The sequence below is a fragment of the Lathamus discolor genome, chromosome 3 (assembly GCF_037157495.1).
Source record: "Lathamus discolor isolate bLatDis1 chromosome 3, bLatDis1.hap1, whole genome shotgun sequence".
NCBI classification, from domain to species: Eukaryota; Metazoa; Chordata; class Aves; order Psittaciformes; family Psittacidae; genus Lathamus; species Lathamus discolor.
Window position 1 is genome coordinate 625,830 of NC_088886.1, and position 26,040 is coordinate 651,869.

At 53.7% G+C, this 26,040-nt stretch overlaps 3 protein-coding genes across 6 annotated transcripts in view; 2 read left to right on the top strand and 1 right to left on the bottom strand.

Moving 5' to 3' along the window:
* ERICH3 (glutamate rich 3) overlaps window positions 1–12,862 on the top strand; it is a 39,201-nt gene extending 26,339 nt beyond the window's left edge. For all 4 annotated transcript variants that reach the window (XM_065673020.1, XM_065673016.1, XM_065673019.1 and 1 more), the window contains exons 16-17: window positions 10,403–11,263; window positions 12,096–12,862. In XM_065673020.1, the coding sequence (XP_065529092.1) occupies window positions 10,403–11,263; window positions 12,096–12,167 (933 nt within the window). In that variant the 3' untranslated portion in view covers window positions 12,168–12,862. The remainder of the gene's footprint in view (window positions 1–10,402; window positions 11,264–12,095) is intronic.
* Window positions 36–10,382, top strand: LOC136010799 (uncharacterized). The gene is made up of 3 exons (XM_065672530.1): window positions 36–4,409; window positions 4,467–10,285; window positions 10,350–10,382. The coding sequence occupies exons 1-3, from the start codon at window positions 74–76 to the stop codon at window positions 10,380–10,382; spliced, it is 10,188 nt and encodes a 3,395-aa protein (XP_065528602.1). The 5' UTR covers window positions 36–73.
* Window positions 12,863–15,164: 2,302 nt separating the features above from the next.
* Window positions 15,165–26,040, bottom strand: part of TNNI3K (TNNI3 interacting kinase) — a 45,329-nt gene continuing 34,453 nt past the window's right edge. The window contains exons 19-25 of the mRNA XM_065673022.1: window positions 25,743–25,795; window positions 24,354–24,486; window positions 23,399–23,508; window positions 20,766–20,825; window positions 18,740–18,909; window positions 18,159–18,238; window positions 15,165–16,313 (exon numbers count right to left, since the gene is read on the bottom strand). Of these exons, the coding sequence (XP_065529094.1) occupies window positions 16,237–16,313; window positions 18,159–18,238; window positions 18,740–18,909; window positions 20,766–20,825; window positions 23,399–23,508; window positions 24,354–24,486; window positions 25,743–25,795 (683 nt within the window). The 3' untranslated portion in view covers window positions 15,165–16,236. The remainder of the gene's footprint in view (window positions 16,314–18,158; window positions 18,239–18,739; window positions 18,910–20,765; window positions 20,826–23,398; window positions 23,509–24,353; window positions 24,487–25,742; window positions 25,796–26,040) is intronic.

Here is a 26,040-nt window from a genome sequence, read left to right on the forward strand (position 1 = left end):
ACCCGGGGAACAGGAGGGTGTGATGGAGGGGATGGGGAGCCTGGCAGCATGGGGAGGGCAGGAACCTGACGCCATGCAGGGGGGAGGTTCTGCACATCATGGTGTTGAGGTGGTTGAGATGGTGTATCAGGCTGTGCAGGGGGGAGGTTCTGCAGGTCAGGGTGTTGTGATTGAGATGGTGTCTGAGGGTGTTCAGGAGGGAGGTTCTGCAGGTCAGGGTGTTGTGATTGAGACGGTGTCTGAAACTGTGCAAGGGGAAGGTTCTGCAGGTCAGGGTGTTGTATTTGAGATGGTGTCTGAAACTGTGCAAAGGGAAGGTTCTGCAGGTCAGGGTGTTGTGATTGAGATGGTGTCTGAGGGTGTCCAGGAGGGAGGTTCTGCAGGTCAGGGTGTTGTGATTGAGATGGTGTCTGAAACTGTGCAAGGGGAAGGTTCTGCAGGTCAGGGTGTTGTGATTGAGATGGTGTCTGAGGGTGTTCAGGAGGAAGATTCTGCAGGTCAGGGTGTTGTGATTGAGATGGTGTCTGAGGGTGTTCAGGAAGGAGGTTCTGCAGGTCAGGGTGTTGTGTTTGAGATGGTGTCTGAAACTGTGCAAAGGGAAGGTTCTGCAGGTCAGGGTGTTGTGATTCAGATGGTGTCTGAGGGTGTTCAGGAGGGAGGTTCTGCAGGTCAGGGTGTTGTGTTTGAGATGGTGTCTGAAACTGTGCAAGAGGAAGGTTCTGCAGGTCAGGGTGTTGTGATTGAGATGGTGTCTGAGGGTGTTCAGGAGGAAGATTCTGCAGGTCAGGGTGTTGTGATTGAGATGGTGTCTGAAGGTGTTCAGGAGGAAGATTCTGCAGGTCAGGGTGTTGTGATTGAGATGGTGTCTGAGGGTGTTCAGGAGGAAGATTCTGCAGGTCAGGGTGTTATGATTGAGATGGTGTCTGAGGGTGTTCAGGAGGAAGATTCTGCAGGTCAGGGTGTTGTGATTGAGATGGTGTCTGAGGGTGTTCAGGAGGAAGATTCTGCAGGTCAGGGTGTTGTGATTGAGATGGTGTCTGAGGGCGTTCAGGAGGAAGATTCTGCAGGTCAGGGTGTTGTGATTGAGATGGTGTCTGAGGGTGTTCAGGAGGAAGATTCTGCAGGTCAGGGTGCTGTGACTGAGATGGTGTCTGAAGGTGTTCAGGAGGAAGATTCTGCAGGTCAGGGTGTTGTGATTGAGACAGTATCTGAGGGTGCTCAGGAGGGAGGCTCTGCATGTCAGGGTGTTGTAATTGAAATGGTGTCTGAGGGTGTTCAGCAGGAAGATTCTGCAGGTCAGGGTGTTGTGATTGAGATGGTGTCTGAGGGTGTTCAGGAGAAAGGTTCTGCAGGTCAGGGTGTTGTGTTTGAGATGGTGTCTGAAACTGTGCAAGGGGAAGATTCTGCAGGTCAGGGTGTTGTGAGTGAGGTGGTGAATGAGGTTACGCAGGAGGCAGGCTCTGCAGGTCAGGGTGGTGTTGTGATTGAGATAGTATCCGAGGGTGTTCAGGAGGGAGGTTCTGCAGGTCAGGGTGCTTTGACTGAGATGGTGTCTGAGGGTGTTCAAGAGGAAGGTTCTGCAGGTCAGGTTGTTCTTGTGACTGAGGTGGTGTCTGAGATGGTATCTGAGGGTGTTCAGGAGGGAGGTTCTGCAGGTCAGGGTGTTGTTCTGAGTGAGGTGGTGAATGAGGTCATGCAGGAGGAAGGTTCTGTAGGTCACGGTGTTGTTGTGATTGAGATGGTGTCTGAGGGTGTTCAGGAGGGAGGAGCTGCAGGTCAGGGTGTTGTGAGTGAGGTGGTGAATGAGGTCATGCAGGAGGCAGGTTCTGAAGGTCACATTGTTCTTGTGAGTGAAATGGTGTCTGAGGGTGTTCAGGAGGGAGGTTCTGCAGGTCAGGGTGTTGTGAGTGAGGTGGTGAATGAGGTCATGCAGGAGGCAGGTTCTGAAGGTCACGTTGTTCTTGTGAGTGAAATGGTGTCTGAGGGTGTTCAGGAGGGAGTTACTGCAGGTCAGGGTGTTGTGATTGAGATGGTGTCTGAGGGTGTTCAAGAGGAAGGTTCTGAAGGTAATGCTCTTGTGAGTGAGATGGTGTCTGACGGTGTTCAGGTGGGAGGTTCTGAAGGTCAGGGTGTTGTGACTGAGATGGTGTCTGAAACTGTGCAAGGGGAAGGTTCTGAAGGTCAGGGTGTTGTTGTGGATGAGTTGGTGAATGAGGTCACACAGGAGGCAGGCTTTGCAGGTCAGGGTGTTGTTGTGATTGAGATGGTGTCTGAGAGTGTTCAGGAGGGAGGTTCTGCAGGTCAGGGTGTTGTGATTGAGATGGTGTCTGAAACTGTGCAAGGGGAAGGTTCTGCAGGTCAGGGTGTTGTTGTGAGTGAGGTGGTGAATGAGGTCATGCAGGAGGCAGGTTCTGCAGGTCAGGGTGTTGTGAGTGAGGTGGTGAATGAGGTCACGCAGGAGGAAGGTTCTGCAGGTCAGGTTTTTCTTGTGAGTGAAATGGTGTCTGAGGGTGTTCTGGAGGAAGGCTCCTCAGGTCAGGGTGTTGTGATTGAGATGGTGTCTGAGGGTGTTCAGGAGGAAGGTTCTACAGGTCAGGTTGTTGTAGAAGTGAGTGAGGTGGTGAATAAGGGTGTTCAAGAGGGAGGTTCTGCAGGTCAGGGTGTTGTTGTGAGTGAGGTGGTGAATGAGGTCAAGCAGGAGGCAGGTTCTGTAGGTCAGGGTGTTGTGACTGAGAGGATATCTGAGGGTGTTCAGAAGGAAGGTTCTGCAGGTCAGGGTGTTGTGTTTGAAATAGTGTCTGAAACAGTGCAAGGGGAATGTTCTGCAGGTCAGGGTGTTGTTGTGAGTGAAGTGGTGAATGAGGTCACACAGGAGGGAGGTTCTGCAGGTCAGGGTGTTGTGATTGAGATGGTGTCTGAGGGTGTCCAGGAGGGAGGTTCTGCAGGTCAGAGGGTTGTTGTGAGTGAGGTGGAGAATGGGGTCAAGCAGGAGGCAAGTTCTGCAGGTGAGGGTGTTGTGATTGAGATGGTGTCTGAGAGCGTTCAGGAGGGAGGTTCTGCAGGTGAGGGTGTTATGATTGAGATGGTGTCGGAAACTGTGCAAGTGGAAGGTTCTGGAGGTCAGGGTGTTGTTGTGAGTGAGATTGTGAATGAGGTCATGCAGGAGGCAGGTTCTGCAGGTCAGGGTGTTGTTGTGAGTGAGGTGGTGAATGAGGTCATGCAGGAGGCAGGTTCTGCAGGTCAGGGTGTTGTTGTGAGTGAGGGGGTGAATGAGGTCACGCAGGAGGAAGGTTCTGCAGGTCAGGTTTCTCTTGTGAGTGAAATGGTGTCTGAGGGTGTTCAGGAGGAAGATTCTGCAGGTCAGGGTGTTGTTGTGATTGAGATGGCATCTGAAACTGTGCAAGGGGAAGGTTCTGCATGTCAGGGTGTTGTGATTGAGATGGTGTCCGAGGGTGTTCAGGGGGGAGGTTCTGCAGGTCAGGGTGTTGTGATTGAAATGGTGTCTCAGGGTGTTCAGCAGGAAGATTCTGCAGGTCAGGGTGTTGTGATTGAGATGGTGTCTGAGGGTGTTCAGCAGGAAGATTCTGCAGGTGAGGGTTTTGTGACTGAGATGGTGTCTGAAACTGTGCAAGTGGAAGGTTCTGAAGGTCAGGGTGTTGTGAGTGAGGTGGTGAATGAGGTCACACAGGAGGAAGGTTCTGCAGGTCAGGGTGGTGTTGTGATTGAGATGATGTCTGAGAGTGTTCAGGAGGGAGGTTCTGCAGGTCAGGGTGTTGTTCTGAGTGAGATAGTGTCTGAAACTGTGCAAGGGGAAGGTTCTACAGATCAGGGTGTTGTGAGTGAGGTGGTGAATGAGGTCACACAGGAGGAAGGTTCTGCAGGTCAGGGTGTTGTTCTGAGTGAGATGGTGTCTGAAACTGCGCAAGGGGAAGGTTCTACAGATCAGGGTGTTGTGAGTGAGGTGGTGAATGAGGTCATACAGGAAGCAGGTTCTGCAGGTCAGGGTGTTGTTGAGAGTGAGATGGTGTCTGCGGTCTTGCAGGAGGGAAGTTCTGCAGGTCAGGGTATTGTTGTGATTGAGATGGTGTCTGAGGGTGCTCAGGAGGGAGGTTCTGCAGGTCAGGGTGTTGTTCTGAGTGAGATGGTGTCTGAAACTGTGCAAGGGGAAGGTTCTACAGATCAGGGTGTTGTGAGTGAGGTGGTGAATGAGGTCATACAGGAAGCAGGTTCTGCAGGTAACGGTGTTGTTGAGAGTGAGATGGTGTCTGAGGACTTGCAGGAAGGAAGTTCTGCAGGTCAGGGTGTTGTGAGTGAGATGGTGTCTGAGAGTGTTCAGGAGGGAGGTTCTGCAGGTCAGGGTGTTGTGAGTGAGGTGGTAAATGAGGTCATGAAGGAGGAAGTTTCTGCAGGTCAGGGTGTTGTGATTGAGATGGTGTCTGAGGGTGTTCAGGAGGGAGGCTCTGCAGGTCAGGGTGTTGTGATTGAAATGGTGTCTGAGGGTGTTCAGAAGAAAGGTTCTGCAGGTCAGGGTGTTGTGAGCGACGTGGTAAATGAGGTCATGAAGGAGGAATGTTCTGCAGGTCAGGATGTTGTGTTTGAGATGGTGTCTGAAACTGTGCAAGGGGAAGATTCTGCAGGTCAGGGTGTTGTGAGTGAGGTGGTGAATGAGGTTACGCAGGAGGCAGGCTCTGCAGGTCAGGGTGTTGTGACTGAGAGGATGTCTGAGCGTGTTCAAGAGGGAGGTTCTGCAGGTCAGGGTGTTGTGACTGAGATGGTGTCTGAGGCATCGCAGGAGGGAGGTTCTGCAGGAAAGGGTGTTGTTGATGTGAGTGAGATGGTGTCTGAAACTGTGCAAGGGGAAGGTTCTGCCAGTCAGGTTTTTATGAGTGCAATGCTGTCTGAGGTCACGAAGGAGAGAGGTTCTGCATGTGAGGGTGTTGTTGAGAGTGAGATGGTGTCTGAGGCTGTGCAGGAGGGAGGTTCTGAAGGTAACGGTGTTGTTGAGAGTGAGATGGTGTCTGAGGGTGTGCAGGAGGGAGGTTCTGTATGTCAGGGTGTTGTGAATGCCATGTTGTCTGAGGTCACAAAGGAGGGAGTTTCTGCATGTGAGTGTGTTGTTGAGAATGAGATAGTGTCTGAGGCTGTGCAGGAGGGAAGTACTGCAGGTAACGGTGTTGTTGAGAGTGAGATGGTGTCTGAGGTTGTGCAGGAGGGAGGTTCTGCAGGTCAGGGTGTTGTGAGTGAGATGGTGCCTGAAACTCTGCAAAGGGGAGGTTCTGCAGGTCAGGGTGTCATGATTGAGATGGTGCCTGAAACTGTGCAAGGGGAAGATACTGCAGGTCAGGGTGTTGTTGTGAGTGAGGTGGTGTCTGAGGTCACACAGGAGGGACACTGTCCATGTCAGGGCATTGTTGTGAGTGAGATGGTGTCGAAGGCTCTGAAGGAGGGAAGTTCTACATCTCAGGGTGTTGTGAAGGTGGGTGAAACTGTGTTTGAGTCCACCCAAGAAGAAGGTTCTGCAGGTCAGGGTGTTGTTGTGAGTGAGATGGTGTCTGAGGGTATGCAAGGGATAGGTTCTACAGGTCAGGTTGTTGTTGTGAGTGAGATTGTGTGTGAGGACTTCCAGGAGGTATGTTCTGCAGGTGAGGGTGTTGTAGATGTGAGCGAAGTGGTTTCTGAGGTTAGGAAGGAGGGAGGTTCTGCATGTCAGGGTGTTGTAGATGTGAGCGAAGTGGTTTCTGAGGTTAGGAAGGAGGGAGGTTCTGCAGGAAAGGGTGTTGTTGTGAGTGAGATGTTGTCTGAGGCTTTGCAGGAGGGAGGTTCTGCATGTCAGGGTGTTGTAGATGTGAGTGAGATGGTGTCTGAGTCTGTGCAAGTGGAATGTTTTACCAGTCAGGGTGTTGTTGTGAGTGAGATGGTGTCTGAGGGTGTGCAAGGGAGAGGTTCTGCAGGTCAGGGTGTTGTTGTGAGTGAGATGGTGTCTGAGGCCACGCAGGAGGGAGGTTCTGCATGTCAAGCTGTTGTTGTGAGTGAGGTGGTGTCTGAGGCTGTGCAGGAGGGAGGTTCTGCAGGTCAGGGTGTTGTTGTGAATGAGATGGTGTCTGAGGCCACGCAGGAGGGAGGTTCTGCAGGTCAGGCTGTTGTTGTGAGTGAGGTGGTGTCTGAGGCTGTGCAGGAGGGAGGTTCTGAAGGTCAAGGTGTTGTTGTGAATGAGATGGTGTCTGAGGCTACACAGGTGGGAGGTTCTGCATGTCAGGATGTTGTGAGTGCGATGGTGTCTCAGGACTTGCAGGAGAGAGGTTCTGCAGGTCAGGACATTGTTGTGAGTGACATGGTGTCTGAGGACCTGCAGGATGGAGGTTCTGCAGGTGAAGGTGTTGTTGTGAGTGAGATGGTGTCTGAGTCCGTGCAGGAGGGAGATTCTGCAGGTCAGTGTGTTGTGAGTGAGATGGTGTCTGAGGACTTGCAGGAGGGAGTTTCTACAGGTCAGGGTGTTGTTGTGAGTGAGGTGGTGTCTCAGGCTGTGCAGGGGAGAGGTTCCGAAGGTCAGGGTGTTGTGGAAGAGGGTGAGATGGTGTCTGAGGCTGTGCAGGAGGAAGGTTCTGCAGGTCAGTGTGTTGTAGATGTGAGGGAGATGGTGTATGAGGTCACGAAGGAGGGAGGTTCTGCTGGTCAGGGTGGTGTTGTGAGTGACATGGTGTCTGAGGCTGTGCTGGAGAGGTGTTCTGCAGGTCAGGGTGTTGTTATGAGTGAGATTGTGTCTGGGGCCATGCAGGAGGAAGTTTCTGCAGGTCAGGGTGTTTTGAAGATGGTAGAGATGGTATCTGAGGTCACAAAGGAGGGAGGTTTTGCAGGTCAGGGCGTTGAGAGTGAGATGGTGTCTGAGGTCACGCAGGAGGGACATTCTCCAGGTCAGTGTGTTGTTGTGAGTGAGATGGTGTCTGAGACCATGCAGGAGGGAGGTTCTGCAGGTCAGGCTGTTGTAGAAGTGAGTGAGATGGTGTCTGAGGCCGTGCAGAAGGGAGATTCTGCAGGTGAGGGTGTTGAAGATGTGAGTGAGGTGGTGGTGTCTGAGGCCGTGCAGAAAGGAGGTTCTGCGTATCAGGCTGATGTAGAAGTGAGTGAGATGGTGTCTGAGGCCATGCAGGAGGGAGGTTCTGCAGGTCAAGGTGTTGTAGATGTGAGTCAGATGGTGTCTGAGGCTGTGCAGAAGAGAGGATATGCAGGTCAGACTGTTGTAGAAGTGAGTGAGATGGTGTCTGAGGCCGTGCAGAAGGGAAATTCTATAGGTCAAGGTGTTGTGATTGAGATGGTGTCTGAGGCTGTGCAGAAGAGAGGTTCTGCAGGTCAGACTGTTGTAGATGTGAGTGAGATGGTGTCTGAGGTCATGCAGGAAGGACATTCTGCAGGTCAGGGTGTTGTTGTGAGTGAGATGGTATCTGAGATCATGCAGGTGGGAGGCTCTGTAGGTCAGGATGCTGTTGTGCATGAGATGGTGTCTGAGGTGATGCAGGAGGGCGATTCTGCAGGTCAGGGTGTTGTGAGTGAGATGGTGTCTGAGGTCGTGCAGGAGGGACATTCTGCAGGTCAGGGTGTTGTTGTGAGTGAGATGGTATCTGAGATCATGCAGGTGGGAGGCTCTGTAGGTCAGGATGTTGTGAGTGAGATGGTGTCTGAGGTCATGCAGGAGGGAAGTTCTGCAGGTCAGGGTGTTGTGAGTGAGGTGGTGTCTGAGGACTTGCAGGAGGGAGGTTCTGCAGGTCAGGGTGTTGTTGTGAGTGAGATGGTTTCTGAGGCTGTGCAGGAGGGAGGTTCTGCAGGTGAGGGTGTTGCAGATGTGAGTGACATTGTGTCTGAGTCATTTGAGGAGGGAGGTTCTGCCAGGAAGTTTGTTGTGGATGTGCGTGAGATGGTGTCTGAGGCCATGCAGGAGAAAGGTTCTGCAGGTCAGGGTGTTGTTGTGAGTGAGATGGTGTCTGAGGTCATGCAGGAGGGAAGTTCTGCAGGTCAGGGTGTTGTGAGTGAGGTGGTGTCTGAGGACTTGCAGGAGAGAGGTTCTGCAGGTCAGGGTGTTGTTGTGAGTGAGATGGTTTCTGAGGCTGTGCAGGAGGGAGGTTCTACAGGTGAGGGTGTTGCAGATGTGAGTGACATTGTGTCTGAGTCATTTGAGGAGGGAGGTTCTGCTAGGAAGTTTGTTGTGGATTTGCGTGAGATGGTGTCTGAGGCCATGCAGGAGAAAGGTTCTGCAGGTCAGGGTGTTGTGGAAGTGGTTGAGATGGTGTCTGACGCCACACAGGAGGGAGGTTCTGCAGGTCAGGGTGTTGTTGTGAGTGAGATGGTATCTGATGCTGTGGAAGGGAGAGGTTCTGCAGGTCAGGGTGTTGTGAGTGAGATGGTATCTGAGACAGTGCAGGAGGGAGGTTCTGCAGGTCAGGCTGTTGTGAGTGAGACGTTGTCTGAGGACATGCAGGATGGAGGTTCTGCAGGTCAGGGTGTTACTGTGTGTGAGATGGTGTCTGAGGCCATGCAAGAGGAAGGTTCTGAATGTCAGGCTGTTGTTGTGAGTGAGATGGAGTCTGAGTCCGTGCAAGAGGGAGATTCTGCAGGTCAGGGTGTTGTTTTGAGTGAGATGTTGTCTGAGTCCGTGCAGGAGGGAGATTCTGCAGGTCAGCGTGTTGTTGTGAGTGAGATGGTATCTGATGCTGTGGAAGGGAGAGGTTCTGCAGGTCAGGGTGTTATGAGTGAGATGGTATCTGAGGACATGCAGGATGGAGGTTCTGCAGGTCAGGGTGTTACTGTGTGTGAGATGGTGTCTGAGTCCATGCAAGAGGGAGCATCTGCAGGTCACGGTGTTTTTGTGAGTGAGATGGTGTCTGAGTCTGTGCAGGAGGGAGGAACTGCAGGTCAGGGTGTGGTTGTGAGTGAGATGGTTTCTAAGCCTGTGCAGGAGGGAGGTTCTGCAGGTCAGGGTGTTGTTGTGAGAGAGATGGTGTCTGAGGCTGTGCAGGGGAAATGTTCTGCAGGCCAAGGTGTTTTTGTGAGCGAGATGGTGTCTCAGGCCTTGCAGGAGGGAGGTTCTGTTGGTCAAGGTGTTGTGAGTGAGATGGTGCCCGAGGACTTGCACGAGGGAGGTTCTGCAGGTCAGGGTGTTGTGAGTAAGATGCTGTCTGAGGCTATGCAGGACGGAGTTTATGCAGGTCAGGGTGTCGTAGCTGTGAGTGAGATGGTGTCTGAGGCTGTGCAGGAGGGAGGATCTGCAGGTCAGGGTTTTGTTGTGAGTGAGGTGGTGTCTGAGGTCATGCAGGATGGAGGTTCTGCAGGTCAGGGTGGTGTTGTGATTGAGATGGTTTCTAAGCCTGTGCAGGAGGGAAGTTCTGCAGGTCAAGATGTGAGTGAGATGGTGTCTGAGGCTGTACAAGGGAGGCGTTCTGCAGGTCAGGGTGTTGTTGTGAGCGAGATGGTGTCTGAGGCTGTGCAGGAGGGAGGTTCTGCAGGTCAGGGTGTTATTGTGAGTGAGATGGTGTCTGAGGCTGTGCAGGACGGAGGTGAAGGTGTTGTGATTGAGATGGTTTCTAAGCCTGTGCAGGAGGGAAGTTCTGCAGGTCAAGGTGTTGTTTTAAGTGAGATAGTGTCTGAGGCTTTGCAAGGGAGAAGTTCTGCAGGTCACGCTGTTGTTAGTGAGATGGTGTCTGAGGACTTGCAGGAGGGAGGTTCTGCATGTCAAGGTGTTTTTGTGTGTGGGATGGTGTCTGAGGCCACGCAGGAGGGAGGTTCTGCAGGTCAGGGTGTTGTGGAGTTGGTTGAGATGGTATCTCAGGTTGTGGAGGAGGGAGATTCTGCAGGTCAGGGTGTCGTGGATGTGTGTGGAATTGTGTCTGAGGCTGTACACGAGGGAGGTTCTGCAAGTCAGGGTGTTGTTGTGCATGATATGGTGTCTGAGTCCAAGCAAGGGGGAGGTTCTGCAGGTCAGGATGTTATTGTGAGTGAGACGGTGTCTGAGTCCGTGCAAGCGGGGGGTTCTACAGATCAGGGTGTTGTAGATGTGGGTGAGATGGTGTCTGAGGCTGTACAGGAGGGAGGTTCTGCAGGTCAGGGTGTTTTGGATGTGGGTGAGATGGTGTCTGAGGCCATGCAGGAGGGAGGCTCTGCAGTTCAGGGTGTTGTGGTAGGAGCTGTGTGTGAGGCAGAGGAGGCTGTGGAGGAAGCTAGCTTGGGAGAACCAGGGTTTGCTGGGGCAGCTGACCCTTATGTGGAAGAGGCTGTCAAGGAAACCACTTCTGGGTGGGTGGAGGCTGTGGAGAAGCCTGAGGCTCTCCTGGAGGCCTTGGGGAATCGGGATGTATGCACAGGAGAGGCTGTGCCTGGAGGAGAAGTCTTTGTAAAGCCAAATGTGTTTTCCCAGCTGAAAGCGTCAGGGGAAGAGCTGGCGCAGAAGGGGAAAGCAGCAACACCTGAGGTTGGCGAGGAATTGGAGGTGGAGGGGAGTTCTTTCCTGAGAGTAGAAGACACAGTGGAGGAGTCTGTGGAGCCTGGCAAGGGTCCCCTGCTGCAAGAGGCACCTGCACTGGAGGCACTGGTGGGTGCTGGAGGGGATCCCTTAAGCGGAGGATCACTTAGGCTGCAGGAGACCTCAGCAGCAGAAGAGGAGGAGGGCTCAGCAGAAGCAGTCTTGTGTGGAAACCCATCTCCAGGCAGCAAGGCAAAGACGGAGGGAGCAATGGAAGGGAAAGCGGATGGAGGGGCGGGGACGGCGTGTGTGCCGGTGGCCAGAGCAGAGCCAAGGGCTGGAGAAGAGGGCTCGGGGAGAGCAGCAGGTCCGGGGGAGCGGGCAGGTGGGATGGAGGGACCCCCGGGGTGTGCTGAGGGGACAGGGAAGGCGCAGCCTGCCGGCGATGGGGCGGTGCAGGGGGCAGCGCTGTCTGCCCCGGGGCGGGGGGTGAGCGCGGCGGGGGCAGCGGGGCAGGAGGGGGCCGCGGATGGAGCCGCCGGGGCCGAGGCACTGAGCTCCCCACGGCAGCAGCGGGGACACCCGGGCAAGGGCGCAGAGGGCAGCGAGGACGGGGCAGAGCAGGCGGCGGGGGCAGCACGGGGGGAGCAGAGCGGCCTCCATGGGGGCGCTGCAGAGGGAGCAGCAGCCCCTGTCCCGGCGAGTGCGCAGAGCCCTGCTGGGGCCGGGGAGCAGGGGACGGACAGTCCCGTCGGAGGGAGCCCGGACACCCCAGGAGCTGCTGATGCGGGCGAGAGGAGCCACAGTCCCTGTGAGGTGAATCCTGTGCGGGTCAGCCCCTGTCCCACGCACTGTCCCCGCGCTGTCCCTGTCATGAGCAGAGGGTGCAGCGCTTCATCCCGTTTGCTATAAGTGGAATGTCTGCAGCTGGTAGTTGGGGTGAGGGGTCATAGAGCCACAGAATCATGGAATGGTTTGTGTTGGAAGGGACCTCAAAGCTCATCCAGCCCCAACCCCTGCCACGGGCAGGGACCCCTTCCACTGGAGCAGCTTGCTCCAAGCCCCTGTGTCCAACCTGGCCTTGAGCACTGCCAGGGATGGGGCAGCCACAGCTTCTCTGGGCACCCTGTGCCAGCACCTCAGCACCCTCCCAGGGAAGAGCTTCTGCCTAAGAGCTCAGCTCAGTCTCCCCTCGGGCAGGTTCAAGCCATTCCCCTTGGCCTGTCCCTACAGGCCCTTGTCCCAAGCCCCTCTCCAGGTTTCCTGCAGCCCCTTTAGGCACTAGGAGTGCTATAAGGTTTCCCCAGTGCCTTCTCAAGGCTGGACAAGGCCATCTCTCTCAGCCTGTCTCCATAGGATGATGAATCCTTTTGGGTGTCAGCTTCTGCATTCTTCCTTGCTCACAAAATCTCATAGCAAACATATTTGCTTTGGCACTAACACTTGCAGCCCCCCAGCCATTGCCATGTGGAGCAGCTCCCCATGCCCAGTATCCCGCTCCCCTGCCTGGCTCCTCTGCCGCAGCAGCAGCACTCGACTTTTCTGGTTACTCCGGCGTCAGCTTGTAGGAACCTGTTGCAGCAGCATTGCAGCAGCTCAAACTTCGGCATGTTTTGTGTAAGCTGACATTTTTCTCTCTGTTCCGTAGGAGCCTGCAGTCCCAGACACCGCTGTCGTGCCCCCAGTACAGCCCCAGCTTGAGAAAGAAAGCTGCCTCTAAGCTTTTTCTGCAGTTCCTTCCTGCAACACTGGCACAAGTTGCTGTAGATCTGTGCTGATTGCAATGTTCCCTCCTTTATTTCACTCCACGAGTACCACAATTGTCTGTCACATTTTATCAGAGCAGCTTCTCCATGTGCAGCAGACACCCAAAGCAAGCCTGAACCTGCCAGCCCAGGAAGCAGCACACTCAGAATGACGAAGAGGACAATCACAAGGGCTGTTCCACTGCTTGTTTTCCCCCGAGCACAGGGAAACACTGGACCGGCTGAGCCTCTTCCCCCAGCACAGCTGCTGCAGGCTGAGGGTGGCTGTGCTGTGTGTGCTCACAGGACAGGAGGTGTCTGCACCCAGTGCCCGCAGTAGTGGCTGTGTCCATGTCCTGGCTGCTCTTCCCCGTGCGTCATTTCCTATTCTGAACTGCAGGCTCTTCACTGTGAGCCGGGGCTCTGTCCCTGCTGCAGCCATGGGCACTCGCTGATACTCTGATTCCCATAGAGCAGCTGAGGGTGCTGGGCAGGTCACGGGATGAGGTGTTTGGGGGTGCTGCGCTGCTACTGGGGGGGTCTCTGTCCTTGGGGTCCAGGCTTGATGCTGGCCAAGCTACAGCATGTTCTTGGTACTCGGCGATGTTGAAGATCATTGGATCAGAGCAGCTGTAATGGGTTTGTGAATGAATAAAGCCTTTTGCTTCTGCTGGTGCCAGTCAGGAGTGATTCCCTGGGCTATAGGGCTGTGCTGGGTGGTCAGCAGAGTGAAGCTGGCTGCAGATCTACACTGCTGGAGTCTGCATTCCAGCTCTGCTGCATCTCCTGGAGTGTGAAGGGCACAGAATGGAAAGTTGTGCTAAGGACCTTCTCCAGGGGTGGGCACTGCACGTCCACCTGGGGTATCAAAGCCCCTGGTCCAGACTGTGCATTTTCTTAGGTCCTTTGCAAATGGTTTCGTAAAATGATGTATCTTGAATCTTGTTCAAGAGTAACTTGTGCCAGTCAGGCAGGGCCTGGTCTTCAATACTGATCTCTTCTTTCTAACCAAATTACTAATGCTGAGTTAAATGCTGTAACTACATCATGCATACACTCATGCAGAGCAAAGGCCTGTGGCTGTAAGCATGGCTGCACCAGCGCCATTTACAATTGCACATTTGTACATGTGGTTGCAATTCAAGTGTTGGAGCTGAGCAAGGGCAGAAGGAGGAGGGCAGGGATTTGCCTTTGCAGGGGTTGCCTGGAAGGGTCAGGACTAAAACTAAGGCTGTACTTGGGCACGTTGTGACTCATACTGGTCTATTTGACATTGAGCTGCTTTACTGAGTGCAGGATGAAAACACAAGGGGTGTGATTTGTTGGTCGTAGGCATGAGGGAAGCCCAAGGTGAATGGTGCTGCAGTGATTGGGGAAGGAAGCTGACAATTCATTATTTAAAATACTTGACATATTTATAGCTGACACTTGTGTGATTTTAACCATTACGGGAATGAACCCTTTGGTTTGGAACATGCAATTGTATGACTTCTTGCATTGCTCTAAACCCCCACCCTGCAAATACTCTGGTGTCCCTGTCCATGGCAGGGGGGTTGGAACTGGATGATCTTGAGGTCCTTTCCAACCCTAACTATTCTATGATTCTATGATTTATAGACTGGGAGAAAAAACATCAGCTTTCCCAAGAACACGCCGTGATTTCTGAGCTCATATTGATGGTATGAGCTCTTCTCTGTTGTGCTTCTTTCCCTTCTCTCACATACAGGGCAGGTGTGGGTGAGCTTTGATCTGTGGTACAAAGCAGTTCTTGCCCCATCTCACCTTTTCCCCTGGCATGGACCAGACGGTTCCCCTGCTCTCATGCTTACCTTCTTCCTCCCCTGTTCCATGCTGATGGAAGCCACTTGCAGCTCACTGAGGGCCACAAACTGGAGCTGTGCTGGGCCATGTTCATGTGTCCAGCTCCTTCAGTGGAGCTGATTTCTAACATGGTCAGAGGGCTGGAACCAGCTACAGAATTGGGCTGAATTTGGCAGTTTCAGCGACTGGCCCTGCTGCTGCTGGGCTGGCTGTTAGAGGTGGGCCATTTGTGCACTTTCACATGGGGGCACGCCTGTCACTGGAGAGGGTGGAATTGTGGCAGGAAGCAAAACCATCGAACTTTCAGCCCTAGCTAAAAGGTCTAAACCCACAGCTTTCAGACCTGCTACACGTGGGGGCTCTGCTCCTTGCTAGTCCCCGATTAACGTCAGCGTGAGGAGATGCGGGGGGCACTTGGGGAGCACCAGGATGTGCCCCAGCCCCCAGCCGCCCACGGCACCGACCGCGGGGGAGGGCACAAGCGCGCTCCCCGCAGCTCGTCCCTGGCACCCGCTGCGCACCGGCTGCGGGCGGCGCGGGCACGGCCTCAGCGTCCGGCTGCGAGCGCGGCTCCCGGGGAGGCGGCGCTGGGGGGCACGGCCCTGGCTGGGCCTTCCCGCAGAGCCCCGGCGGCTCAGCCCGAGCCCCGTCCCCGTGCGGCCGCGCTGGCGGCGGCTCCGTGCGCTGGCGGGGGCCGCTGGGGCCCCCTGCAGGGAAGCAGCCCCGGGAGGGCTCCCCCAGGGAGGGGAGGACGGGGCAGGAGGAGCGGCCCCAGCTAAGCCTCGCCATTGACAAAAGGCCCCAGTGCACCGAGCCGTCACTGCCGTTAGCAGCGGCGGTCACATCCCCCCCCCGACCTGTTCGGGGTGGTTTTAGGTAATTTGGTTGTGTTGAATGCGCTGCTGCCCAGTGCGTGGTGCTCAGCAGGCTCCAGAAAGCACCCTGCCGCAGCTTTGCTTTGAGGCCAAGCTGCTCTGTTCCCTGCGCTGAGGTTGTTTGTGACACAGTCCTAAATATTCCCCTTGTGGTTTAAAGTTTGTTGTGAGTTCCTCTTGCTTCCTGTAAGCAGAGGCCTGGAAGGTGACTGGGTCTGTCCAACCAAACCAAGCAGGTGGGTAAGAAAACACAGATGGCTGGAAGAGAGCAGTGAATGTGACCACCCAAATACCTTTACTCTCAGCAAGCACAAAGCACCCAAGGACCAGGCTTTGGTGAACTGCGGACGGGGGCTGCTGTGCTGGGGCTGTGCAAGCCCATGGTGTGGAACGTGAGACACTGGATGTGTCTGGGACTGAGGGAGCTCGGACAGAAAATGCGTCTCAAAAAGTGACGGGCCAAGGGGAATGGCTTGAACCTCCCCGAGGGGAGACTGAGCTGAGCTCTTAGGCAGAAGCTCTTCCCTGTGAGGGTGCTGAGGCGCTGGCACAGGGTGCCCAGAGAAGCTGTGGCTGCCCCATCCCTGGCAGTGCTCAAGGCCAGGTTGGACACAGGGGCTTGGAGCAAGCTGCTCTAGTGGAAGGGGTCCCTGCCCGTGGCAGGGGTTGGAGCTGGAGGAGCTTTGAGGTCCCTTCAACACAAACCAGGCTGGGGTTCTGTGACTGATCTGGTTCAGGAGCTGGAAGCAGGAAAATCTTCAGCTCTGCATGGTCGGGATGGCGGTGGGGAGCAACAGGCTGCTGCTCCTCCTGACCAGGGCCGACCAGCGGCTCCCAGCTCCTGCTAGTCAGCACGGGGCTGGTAGCCCTTCACTTTCAGGCAGTCCCAGCTAAGAACATCTTGCTTCACAGCTCTGAAACTACAACAGATGCATTTTTACTTTCACCTCATGGTATTATTGAAGCTCCAGGTGAAAGTGCAGCATTCCTTGTGGGACATCAGAATCACAGAATCATTTAGGTAGGAAAAGACCTTCAAGATCATCAAGGCCAACCACTAACCCAGCGCTGCCAAGTCCACCATTAACCATGTCTCTCAGTGCCACATCTACATGTCTTTTAAATCCCTCATTTAACATTAACATTCATTTGTTAAAGAAGAGATGCACACCACCAAAACCCCCTAACCTTCCAGTAGGTCAGCAGAGAAAGATGCTAAAGCAGGACTTGTGACAGGGACATTTGCCACCAGCACATGGAGCTGTTGAGGGTCCTCAGTGCAGCACTGCGAGCCTGGGTCAGTGTTGACACGGTGATGGGTCTCTCTGCAGAGGGATGGTTCATGCTGTCAGCTGCTTTCTTCAAAGCTGCCACTGCTGCTGCAGGAATGAAACCTCATGGTGCTCATGGGGTCCGACACGTAGCCTGTGGGGCACAGAGAGATGTTTGGTGGGGCTCAGCACCGCAGCGGTCCCCCCCAGCCTTCCCTGCAGTGAGAGCCTCAGCCAGGTATCGTGTGTGTCAGTTAGGGTGAGCAGGATCATGCCAATACCTTCTCCCTGGCTGCAAACTTCCCTTCGATATCTTCTGGAGGAGAAGTTTACCTCGGAGGTAAACAGACCCTGTCATTCATGTGAAGAATTCACACTGAGAGACACAAAGCAGCCCCGGTTACCGACATAAAAACATCAACCTTGATGTTTTAATGGCACGATGGAAGTTTGCCATTGGAAATTAGCTTCTGTCCTTTCAGCTGGAGCTGCGCTGAAGCATTCTGATAGAGGTGTTCGCAGAGCATTTCAATTCCTGACACTACCAAACAGAAAGCGACTGCTCATGGCAGCCCTGTATCTCCGATGCACACTCCAACAGTGCCAAAGAAACCGGCTCTTCCTTCGCACGGTGTCACTGGGCACCTGCTCCCACTCCTCTGATTTTGCTGGACTAACATGGAGAATCTCTTCTCCCCCCGCCCTTCGGTCCCTTTTGTTCCTCTCTAACACAGGCCCGAGAACCCCGCTCCAGCCTTGCCTGGATGCTCTCACCAGAGGGGTTCACCGAACATTCCTGTCTCTTGTTTCCTTCCTCCCCGAGTTTCCCAGGTGCCGGGTACCTGATGAACGCTGTGCCCTAGGAGCTGCTCCCTGCGTGCCCCCTGCAGCTCTGCAGGCACATGCAGGGTAATAACAGCAGAGCTTCTGTTCTGTTCCAGTTTCAGAGGTCAGCGCCTCATCGCTCATGACAGCAGCGCTGCTCCTGGTGCTGTACACAGCACATGGGGAGATTTTCTCTTCTTCTCACCCCATGTGCTCTGTTAGAGGAAGGGAGGGAGCGCAAGGGCCATGCTGGGGCCCGTGCAGAGCTGCAAAGATGCCAAGTGTCGGATAGATGCTTCAGGCAGAACAAACCACTGAATTCTGGTGACAGAACAGGTTGGGAAGCGGCAGGAAAGGGAACGCGTGCCAGGAGAGGACGTGCGGAGGCCCCAGGGCAGGGGATGGCAGCAAACTGTCGGTGAGGATGGTGGAGTCGCTCCACGCAGCGGCCATTGGAACACACAGGGAAAGGTGTCTGCTTGTACGCGCTCAGCAGCAGCGCCTGGGGGAGCAGACGCTGCCAGCCCCTCTGCCTGCAGCAGCACCGGCACCTTCCGGTGCTGCTCCCGTGGTGTGCGTGTCCCTGCCTGTGCGTGCTGCCTGTCAGAGTGCAGCCCCTGAGGATGCTGCTGCTGTTCTCTGCCGTGTAAGGCGCATGCCTCCTGCCACTGTTTGCCCCCTTTGTCCATCACATCCCGAAGTCTGATAGAAGGATTTATGACAAAACCTGTACCCAGCTGTCAGAACAGAGGTGGGTGGCACAGGCAGTGCCAAAGACTCAGCTCCTGCCTGCTCTGTGATGCTTTTGTAAGAGGGCATCAGAGCCTGGTTTTGCATCACTGAACTTCAGTGCTCTGTACGGTGGTGCCTCCAGCAGTGGCTTCGGAAGATGCCTCTTGCACTGCTCTGTCTGCAGGATGCCTGCCTTCCCCTCGAGCTCCAGCACACTGCATGGGGCAGGCACAAGGTGGGTCCGTGGTGCTGCCACTGGGCTCAGCAACAGCAGCAGGTGCAGCAGATGGACCCCTGTGTGCCAGCACTGCAGTGAGCGACCTCCCCAGCCCCGGCCGACCCCATCCAGCCCCTGCGCTGTTCTCTCAGGGGGTGTCGTGGTGCCTCCGCAGGGGCAGCATTGTGGGTCAGCCACGCCGTGGGCTGTTCTGCACCTACTCACCGTTCTTGTCGATCGGGGGGTACTGGAAGTTTCGTCTCATGTCATCCAAAGACAGGCCCTGAGAAGGGTGTTGCCCCGTGCTGTAAATGAGGCAGGAGAGGTCGGGTTAGGTAAGTGATCAGGTCACATCTCAGATCATCAGAACTTCTTCTACAGAGGTGGAAGGAAAATACTAACATGAAGTCCCTCAGCCTGATGCCCAGCCACCGGCATTTGCAGTGACCAAAACGCAAGAAGAAGTTATGAAGCAAGAATATGTCTCGGATGCTCACACTGCATCCACTCGCAGCACAGCATCCCTCAAATAGACTGTTTGGGGCTTTACAAATGTTTGTATGTTGCTATTCCAGAAGCAGTCCTAGGCATCAGTCCGAGATCAGTGCAGTGTGTTTCATGCCTCACTGCTAACAGATCCCTGCAAGTAAGTTCACTGAATTGTCTTCCAGCCCCTGACCAAACCCACTGTCCTGCCAAGAGGCTGCTCATCCCCGATCCCAAGGAGCTGCCATGTGCAGGACTGTCCCCCACCTGCTCTCCTCAGACCAGAGCCGGACATAGGCTGTTCCAGGCATGTTCCATACCTCTGTGACCACACCGCGTATGCCCGTGCGTTCAAGGCATACTCCAGCTCGAAGCGGCTCCGCAGCGCTGCGACGTGGCTGCGGCCAGGACCTCCCCGAGCAGCGAGGCAGTCCGAGGATGAGGAGGGGGACAGGGAGCCACTGCTGTTGCTGGAGGCTGGGGACATCAGCTGGGTTTAAAGACAAAACCAGGCATTGTTGTTATGTATTCATGAACCTTCCCTCGTCTTTATTGTGTCCCGCATTTCATAGAACCTCAGCCTGGTTTGGGTTGGAAGGGACTTTAAAGCTCATTGTTGTGGTTTAAGCCCAGCCGGCAACTCAGCCACGCAGCCGCTCGCTCACTCTCCCACTTCGAAAGAATGTAACTCCCACGGGCTGAGATAAGAACAGTTTAGTAACTAAGGTATAACACAAATCACTGCTGCTACCACCAATGACAATAATGATAAGGGAAATAACAAGGGGAGAGAATACAACCGCTCACCACCTGCCGACCGGTACCCAGCCTGACCCGAGCAGTGATCTGACCCTTCCGGGTAACTGCCCCCAGTTTATATACTGGCCATGACGTGCTGTGGTATGGAATCCCCCTTTGGTCAGTTTGGGTCAGGTGTCCTGTCTCTGCTTCCTCCCGGCTTCCCCTCCTCCCTGGCAGAACATGAGGCTCAGAAAGTCCTTGGTCGCAGTAAACATTCCTGAGCAGCAGCTAAAACCATCGGTGTTATCAGCGCTGTTCCCAGGCTGAAAGTCAAAACCACAGCACTGCACCAGCTACTGAGGAGAAAAATGACTGCTACTGCTGAACCCAGGACACCCCCAGCCCCAACCCTGCCACGGGCAGGGACCCCTTCCACTGGAGCAGCTTGCTCCAAGCCCCTGTGTCCAACCTGGCCTTGAGCACTGCCAGGGATGGGGCAGCCACAGCTTCTCTGGGCACCCTGTGCCAGCGCCTCAGCACCCTCACAGGGAAGAGCTTCTGCCTAAGAGCTCAGCTCAGCCTCCCCCCTGGCAGGTTAAAGCCGTTCCCCTTGGCCTGTCCTTACATTTCCTTCAAAGTTTGGTGCACAAAAAACCTGGCTTTGACCAGCTGAGGAGAGGAAAAAAGGGAGGAAATAGAGGAGGTGGAGGGAGAAAACTCGTTATCGGCTGCGGTGCTTGACTTACCAGAGGTCTTGCTCCTTAAGGCTCCTCTCAAACAAGGCTGTGCCCTGGCTGTAGCGCAGCTCAGCTCTAACTCCCCAGCTAAGTAATGCTTTCCCTTTTTCTTTTCATATATAAGCTCTTGCCCCAGGTATCTTCCAGCACACGCTGCTGCCCGTGTACCATAGCAACCCGGTCTCCCATGAGGTGACGCGGCTCCTTGTGATAGTGCTTCACCTGCTTTTCTGCACTGAAAAGCTTCCACCTCAACTGGAGTACCCTGCTGCAGTCAGAGCATGAAGGAATGCGGTAGGTTACCTGTGTCTTCTCTGACCCCTAAGCTCAAGAGCAGGGATCCATTTTGCAAGGAGTTCTTTGGTTTGTTCTTTAAGACTGACATGCACAAATACCCGCAGAAAATACCCCTGCAGGAACTGCAGCCCTGAGTCATCCGCTTTGACCACTCATCTTACACCAGGCTGAAGGCTGATACATCCGTCTGTGCCATAGCCACAGCCCAGAGCAGGAACTGCCTTTGCATTGCCTCTCGCATTGTCTGAGTTTTGCCTTTCTCCCAAGGGTCTTGGCCAGTTTGTCTTTGATTCTTTTTAACCCGAGCAGTCTGGGATGGGAGGAACAGGACCATACAATCCTGCATGGCCCCAGCACTGCGGGCTGTCCCTTCAGTGTGAGCAGCCCCCGGTGCTCACAGCAATAGGTGGGTCCTGCCTCCTCCTCCCGGCACCTGTATAAAGCGCTCCTTACAGCGCGCCTTCATCACCCAGCGCACTGGTTAGTGATGGGCGAAGTGGCTGCAGGCTCTGCCCTCGCCTGCTGCAATCCCCCCTTGTACCCCGCAGCGCACACACAGACTCACCCTTACCTCAATGTTGCACAGACATTCCTCTAGTTTCGTGACTACTTCTGAGAACTCCGGCCTCCCCTGCGAACACAAGAGGAGGCAGAGCTGTGTTGAAGCAGATTACGGTGGCCCCATTCCCCTTTCCCTGAGTTCCGTGGCCTGCAGAAGTAACTGCCCCCTTGCTTCTGAGAACAGGAGCAAAACACCTTTAGTAAAGCTCATTTTAGTAAGTTTTTGCCCACATCTTGTGCAAAGTTCAAGCTGACTGAACCATCAACTGCCTTACAGCTCTATCACACAGCTCTAAGACATTAGCAAGATTAAGTGGTGCTGGAGTGATACTGATGAGTAACAAAGTGCATTAGGATTCTGAAAAGAGTTTCTTTTCATTGGGGCTAAATGATCTGTGGAGATGCTAACAAGATACAGTGACTGTATCCATTACATTGCACTTGCTTAAGTCAACAATTTAATATGACATCTTATTAATACATTTAAACAGAACATGAGTTACATGCTTATGAGTATTAGGAACTACTTCATAGTTATGGAATACAAACCAACACCCCCTGCCATAACACGAGCTCCTGCAGTGCACAGACAAGAGCATATTCAAGAACCCAGGAAACACTAATGACAATAAATAAACCAGCGATGAGACAAACCAGCTGTGTCCTGAGCTGCAGGTACATTGGATGGGGCTTGGAGCACCCTGCTCTAGTGGAAGGTGTCCCTGCCCATGGATCAGCTTTAAGCTCCCTCCCAACCCAAGCCAGTCCAAGATATGAATCTATATGCTACACATTTAATCCACAGTCCCCACACTCATGCATTGTGTACATAACCAGTAAGGAATACAGGAAGAGGGCAAAGCTCTCTGTGGTCATTTGGTTGCCTAAAGTCAGATGAACCTCCCTCTTTCCTTGTCTTGGTAGATCACTTGAGCACATGCTTTAGTTCACTACACAAGGTACGAAAGCTCTCATGTACCAGACAAGGGCAGGTTCAGGCACATGAAACCCCATCTTTCCATGCTAGGCTAACTAGGCAAGGGACTCCAGGACCCAAATCCAGGACTCAGTTTCCAGTAGGAAATGCAAGGTCTGAGTATCTGGTTCAGTCTATGAAGCTCTAACATGAAACAAGGCCTCCTGTGACAGCAGGAAATGACACAGGTTCCCAAATCCTCTCCTGTTCATCAGGAAGGAGACTTCCACAGTGCTCAATTAACAACTGATTAACAGCCTGGTGCCAGAACAGCACCAGAACCCAGGCAACCAGTGGAAGATTCCAAACCCGAAGCCTTCCCCGCAGTGTGCTCCCTAGGGCAGTAACTGCCCTCTGGAATCATAGACTCACAGAATAGTTAGTGTTGGAAAGGACCTCAAGATCATCCAGTTGCTTTCTAAGCAAACTGAACTCCCAGGCTCTGGAGGATATTTCCCAGGCAGTTCAGAGCCACGTGCAGGGATGCCTGGGACACACACAAGGATGGTGTGATGGACCATTCAGAGCCCCCTGCCCGGCTGGCACACAGAAGCATAGAAAGGACCAGCCCATCTCCATAGCCCTCTGTGTGAGGGATGCTTCATGGAGATGACATTCATCTGGCTGCTTGCTATTTTCCATTCCCAGGGAACACTGTCAAAGCCCTGGAGTTAGGGACAACCTCACAAAGGCCAGAGCAGTAATGCACAGGGTCCAAAATCTGCATCACTTTCATATGCACACACACAGACTTGCGCAGAACCCAGCCAGGCAGGAGGTACAGCTGGGATGCAGCACCAGCAAAGCGCTGCCTTTGGGAGATCTGACCCTCACTATGAGGACAGGGGTATAAAGACCTGTTAGGGGCCTTTATATCCTACCTCTACTCTTAATGCTCTCAAGCACCACTGACTCCTGCTGTGGCCACTGTGAGGATGATGAGGTTTTTGCAGTCTTGCTTTAGTTAGTTCATGTTCACTTTAGTGCAGAAATAGCAACAGGCTGCAGAAGCCAACACAAACCAATCTTCCTTTAACTCCTGTTTCATAACCTCAGAAGGGAACGCTTGTGTATTTTATTTTGTTAATGCTATTGAGTTAGCTGGGATAATCAGATCGTATTCTCCAGTCATCAACACCGCCCTGACTGCAACAACCCCTGGTTAACTCAGACTCCTGTCCTGCAGGCATTGCTGGGCTCCAAAAGACAGGAATTCCAGCCATTGTAACATGCGTCTTGACATTCACAGAACAGTTACTTTCTGTCCTAAAGGAGAGATGATGGAGAGACCTCTGAGTCTGTCTTTAGCAGCATTAACCAGTCCCAGGGGGAAATTCCCAGCTGGGGAAAAGTACTCATTGTGTTCACTAGTTTAAGCCTTTGGAAATTAAATTCAATATCATATGGGGAAAAACTGAAATAATAGGAAGAGCCATAAAGAGTTTAGATGAATGGAACAGGAGAGGCCCAGGTTAGGATTAGCCGTGCGCTCTCACTTCCCTGGGCCATGAAAACCGCATCCCAAACCAACAGCAGTGCTGCTGAGAGCAGTGTGGTCAGAGCGATGGGTGCCAGTGTTCCAACAGGCACGTCCTGTCACAGCGAGAGATAACCCGCTCCCCCCCGGCTCTGGGCAGCCAGGGGAGCCCGCCCCCAGGAGCACTCACCTCGGGACAGGCGTTCCAGCCCCTCATCAGCAGCGCGGAGATGGGCTTGGGGATGGAGTACCCGATGGGCGGGCGGATGTGGTGGTACGCCATGTCCGCGGCCGCCGCCGCTGCAGGACAGACACAGACACTGCGGTCACCGACAGACACCGCGGTCACCGACAGACACCGTGGTCACCGACAGACGCCGCAGTCACCGACAGACACCATGGTCACTGACAGACACCGTGGTCACCGACAGACACCGCGGTCACCAACAGACACCGTGGTCACCGACAGATACCATGGTCACTGACAGATACCATGGTCACTGACAGACACCGCGGTCACCAGCAGACACCGTGGTCACTGACAGACACCGTGGTCACCAGCAGACACCATGGTCACCAGCAGACACCACGGTCACCAGCAGACACCATGGTCACCAGCAGACACCATGGTCACCAACAGACACCGTGGTCACTGACAGACACCGCGGTCACCAACAGACACCGTGGTCACTGACAGACACCGCGGTCACCAGCAGACACGTGGGTCAGCACTCACAGCCAGGGACACACACCATCAGGGGTACCACTGAAACACCCCTGCGGGCATGGGGACATGGAGCCACCAGGCTGGGGGCTTAAAGAGGCTTCCCAGCCCACGCTGTTTGTATAGAGACAAGATGAGGCAGCCGGCAGCCCTGGATGGAAACATGGTGCTGTTAAGCCTGGGCATGGGTGAAGAGAACCTGACTGTGCTTAGACCTAAGAGAAAGAAACCCACACACAAAAAGGCCTTTGGGAGGTGAAATGAGTTAATGTTCATCTCACCCTAAAGAAAAGTCTCTTCATTATTAAGCCAGGGTGATGGGTGTACTCTGGTTGTGGGTAAACTGGTATCAGACCCAGATCTCCTAAAACAACCCCAGTCTAAGAATCACAGAATCACCTAGGTTGGGAAAGCATCTTACCTGGTTTGAGGTGAGCAAATGGGATTTCACCTGTTAACAGCTCCCAGAGGCACAAGGCATAGCTGAAAACATCGGCTTTTATGGTGTACCTCGTACACTGGGTGAACACCTCAGGGGCCATCCAGCGTAGGTTCTGTGCATCAGGAAACATCAATAATACGTGTTAGTGTTTACTTCTTCATGTGTTCATCTTTGCCGGTATTCGTATGGGTTTTTCCTTTCTTTACTTCCTTGTCTCCATTGCTCCGTAAAATAACTGGTAAATTTGTCAGGAAACATTTTCACCCAGCTTGCAGTCTGGGCACCACACAGAACAGCATTAGCACAGCAGCAGTCTCCACCATAAAGCCAAAGTGATCAGGCTTTAAACATGCGAGCAGTGCTGGACTAAAACCAGGACACCCAGTATCAAGGCCTGGAAACCACATTGTAAGGTCTGACAGTGCCATATAGTGCCTATCAACTGCTAGGAGCTGGTAGATGAAGAAACTGGCTCAGCTGCATTGGGCTAGTGCCTTCTCCCCTGGGATCCCCCTGCTTGCTGCAGGAGCCCCATCCTGAGGCTTTCTCACAAGTAACCAACCTCTGACCAGGGTAATGGGCTCAGGGTGCTGGGTTCAAGGTGCTGGGTTCTGGGTGACGGGTTCAGAATGATGGGTTCAGGGTGATGGGTTCAGGGTGATGGGTTCAGGGTGACGGGTTCAGGGTGCTGGCCTCAGGGTGCTGGTGCAGGTTCCTCCTCACAGCACAGCCCTTCTCAGTGGGCTCCATCACACCCCAGTGGCACCCAGCTCTGCTGCAGCAGTGCCCACTCCTCACCCAGCCAGTGCCCGTCACCAGTGGTGAAAAGGTGATTGTCAGCCCTTGATCTGGCACCACCAGCCGATTCCAGCATCAGTCATTATGATGATGCAAACTTCGTGACCATGGGGTGATGCACGGAATGCATCTGGACTGAAACTCATGAGAACAACCATACTGTCTTGTCAAGCTGACTCTGAGCAATAGGCTTGTAATGAAGAAAAGAAAAGCAGTGTAGAATAACTAATTCCCAGTTAGGAATAGGAATAGCAAGCACCTACCAGCACCCTGTGTGTGTGCATGGCAAGGGTGGATAACAAATGACACTTCACTAAGGGTTTGGGGGGCAATGGAGCTCCAAAGACAACCTAAACCCCATGATTTTCTCTTGCAGATATTCTATATTCATTCATCTCTGCTATTAAAGAGGTTTAAATGAAAAAAGAAAACACAAAGAAACATTAAGAGAGATAAAATGCGATGCGGGTTCATCTTTTCCAGCACAAATGCTTCTGATGTTATTTGCTCCTGAACTGAGTTTGCCTGTATGTTTTGAGCTAATGATGTGGAACAAAGCAAGAAACAAACCCCAGGTTGCTTTGTCATATTGTCTTCATCCAGGGACTGCAAAAATCGAGATTCTGAAACACACAGAACAACAACAAGAAAAGTTACTGTCAAGCCAACACAGACACACAATGTAGGACACAAGCGCCTTGGTAAGAAGTGGGGGGGTTTATTAAGTAATCATGTGGGGGCTTTGCCCAGGAGAGCTGTGACAGCAGCTTCCCAACCAGGCTGTGTGCAGACAACGAGGCTTCTGCAACCTGCGTGCCAGGTTCAGCTCTGCCACCAAAGCTCCATCAACATTAGCAGCAGCTGACAG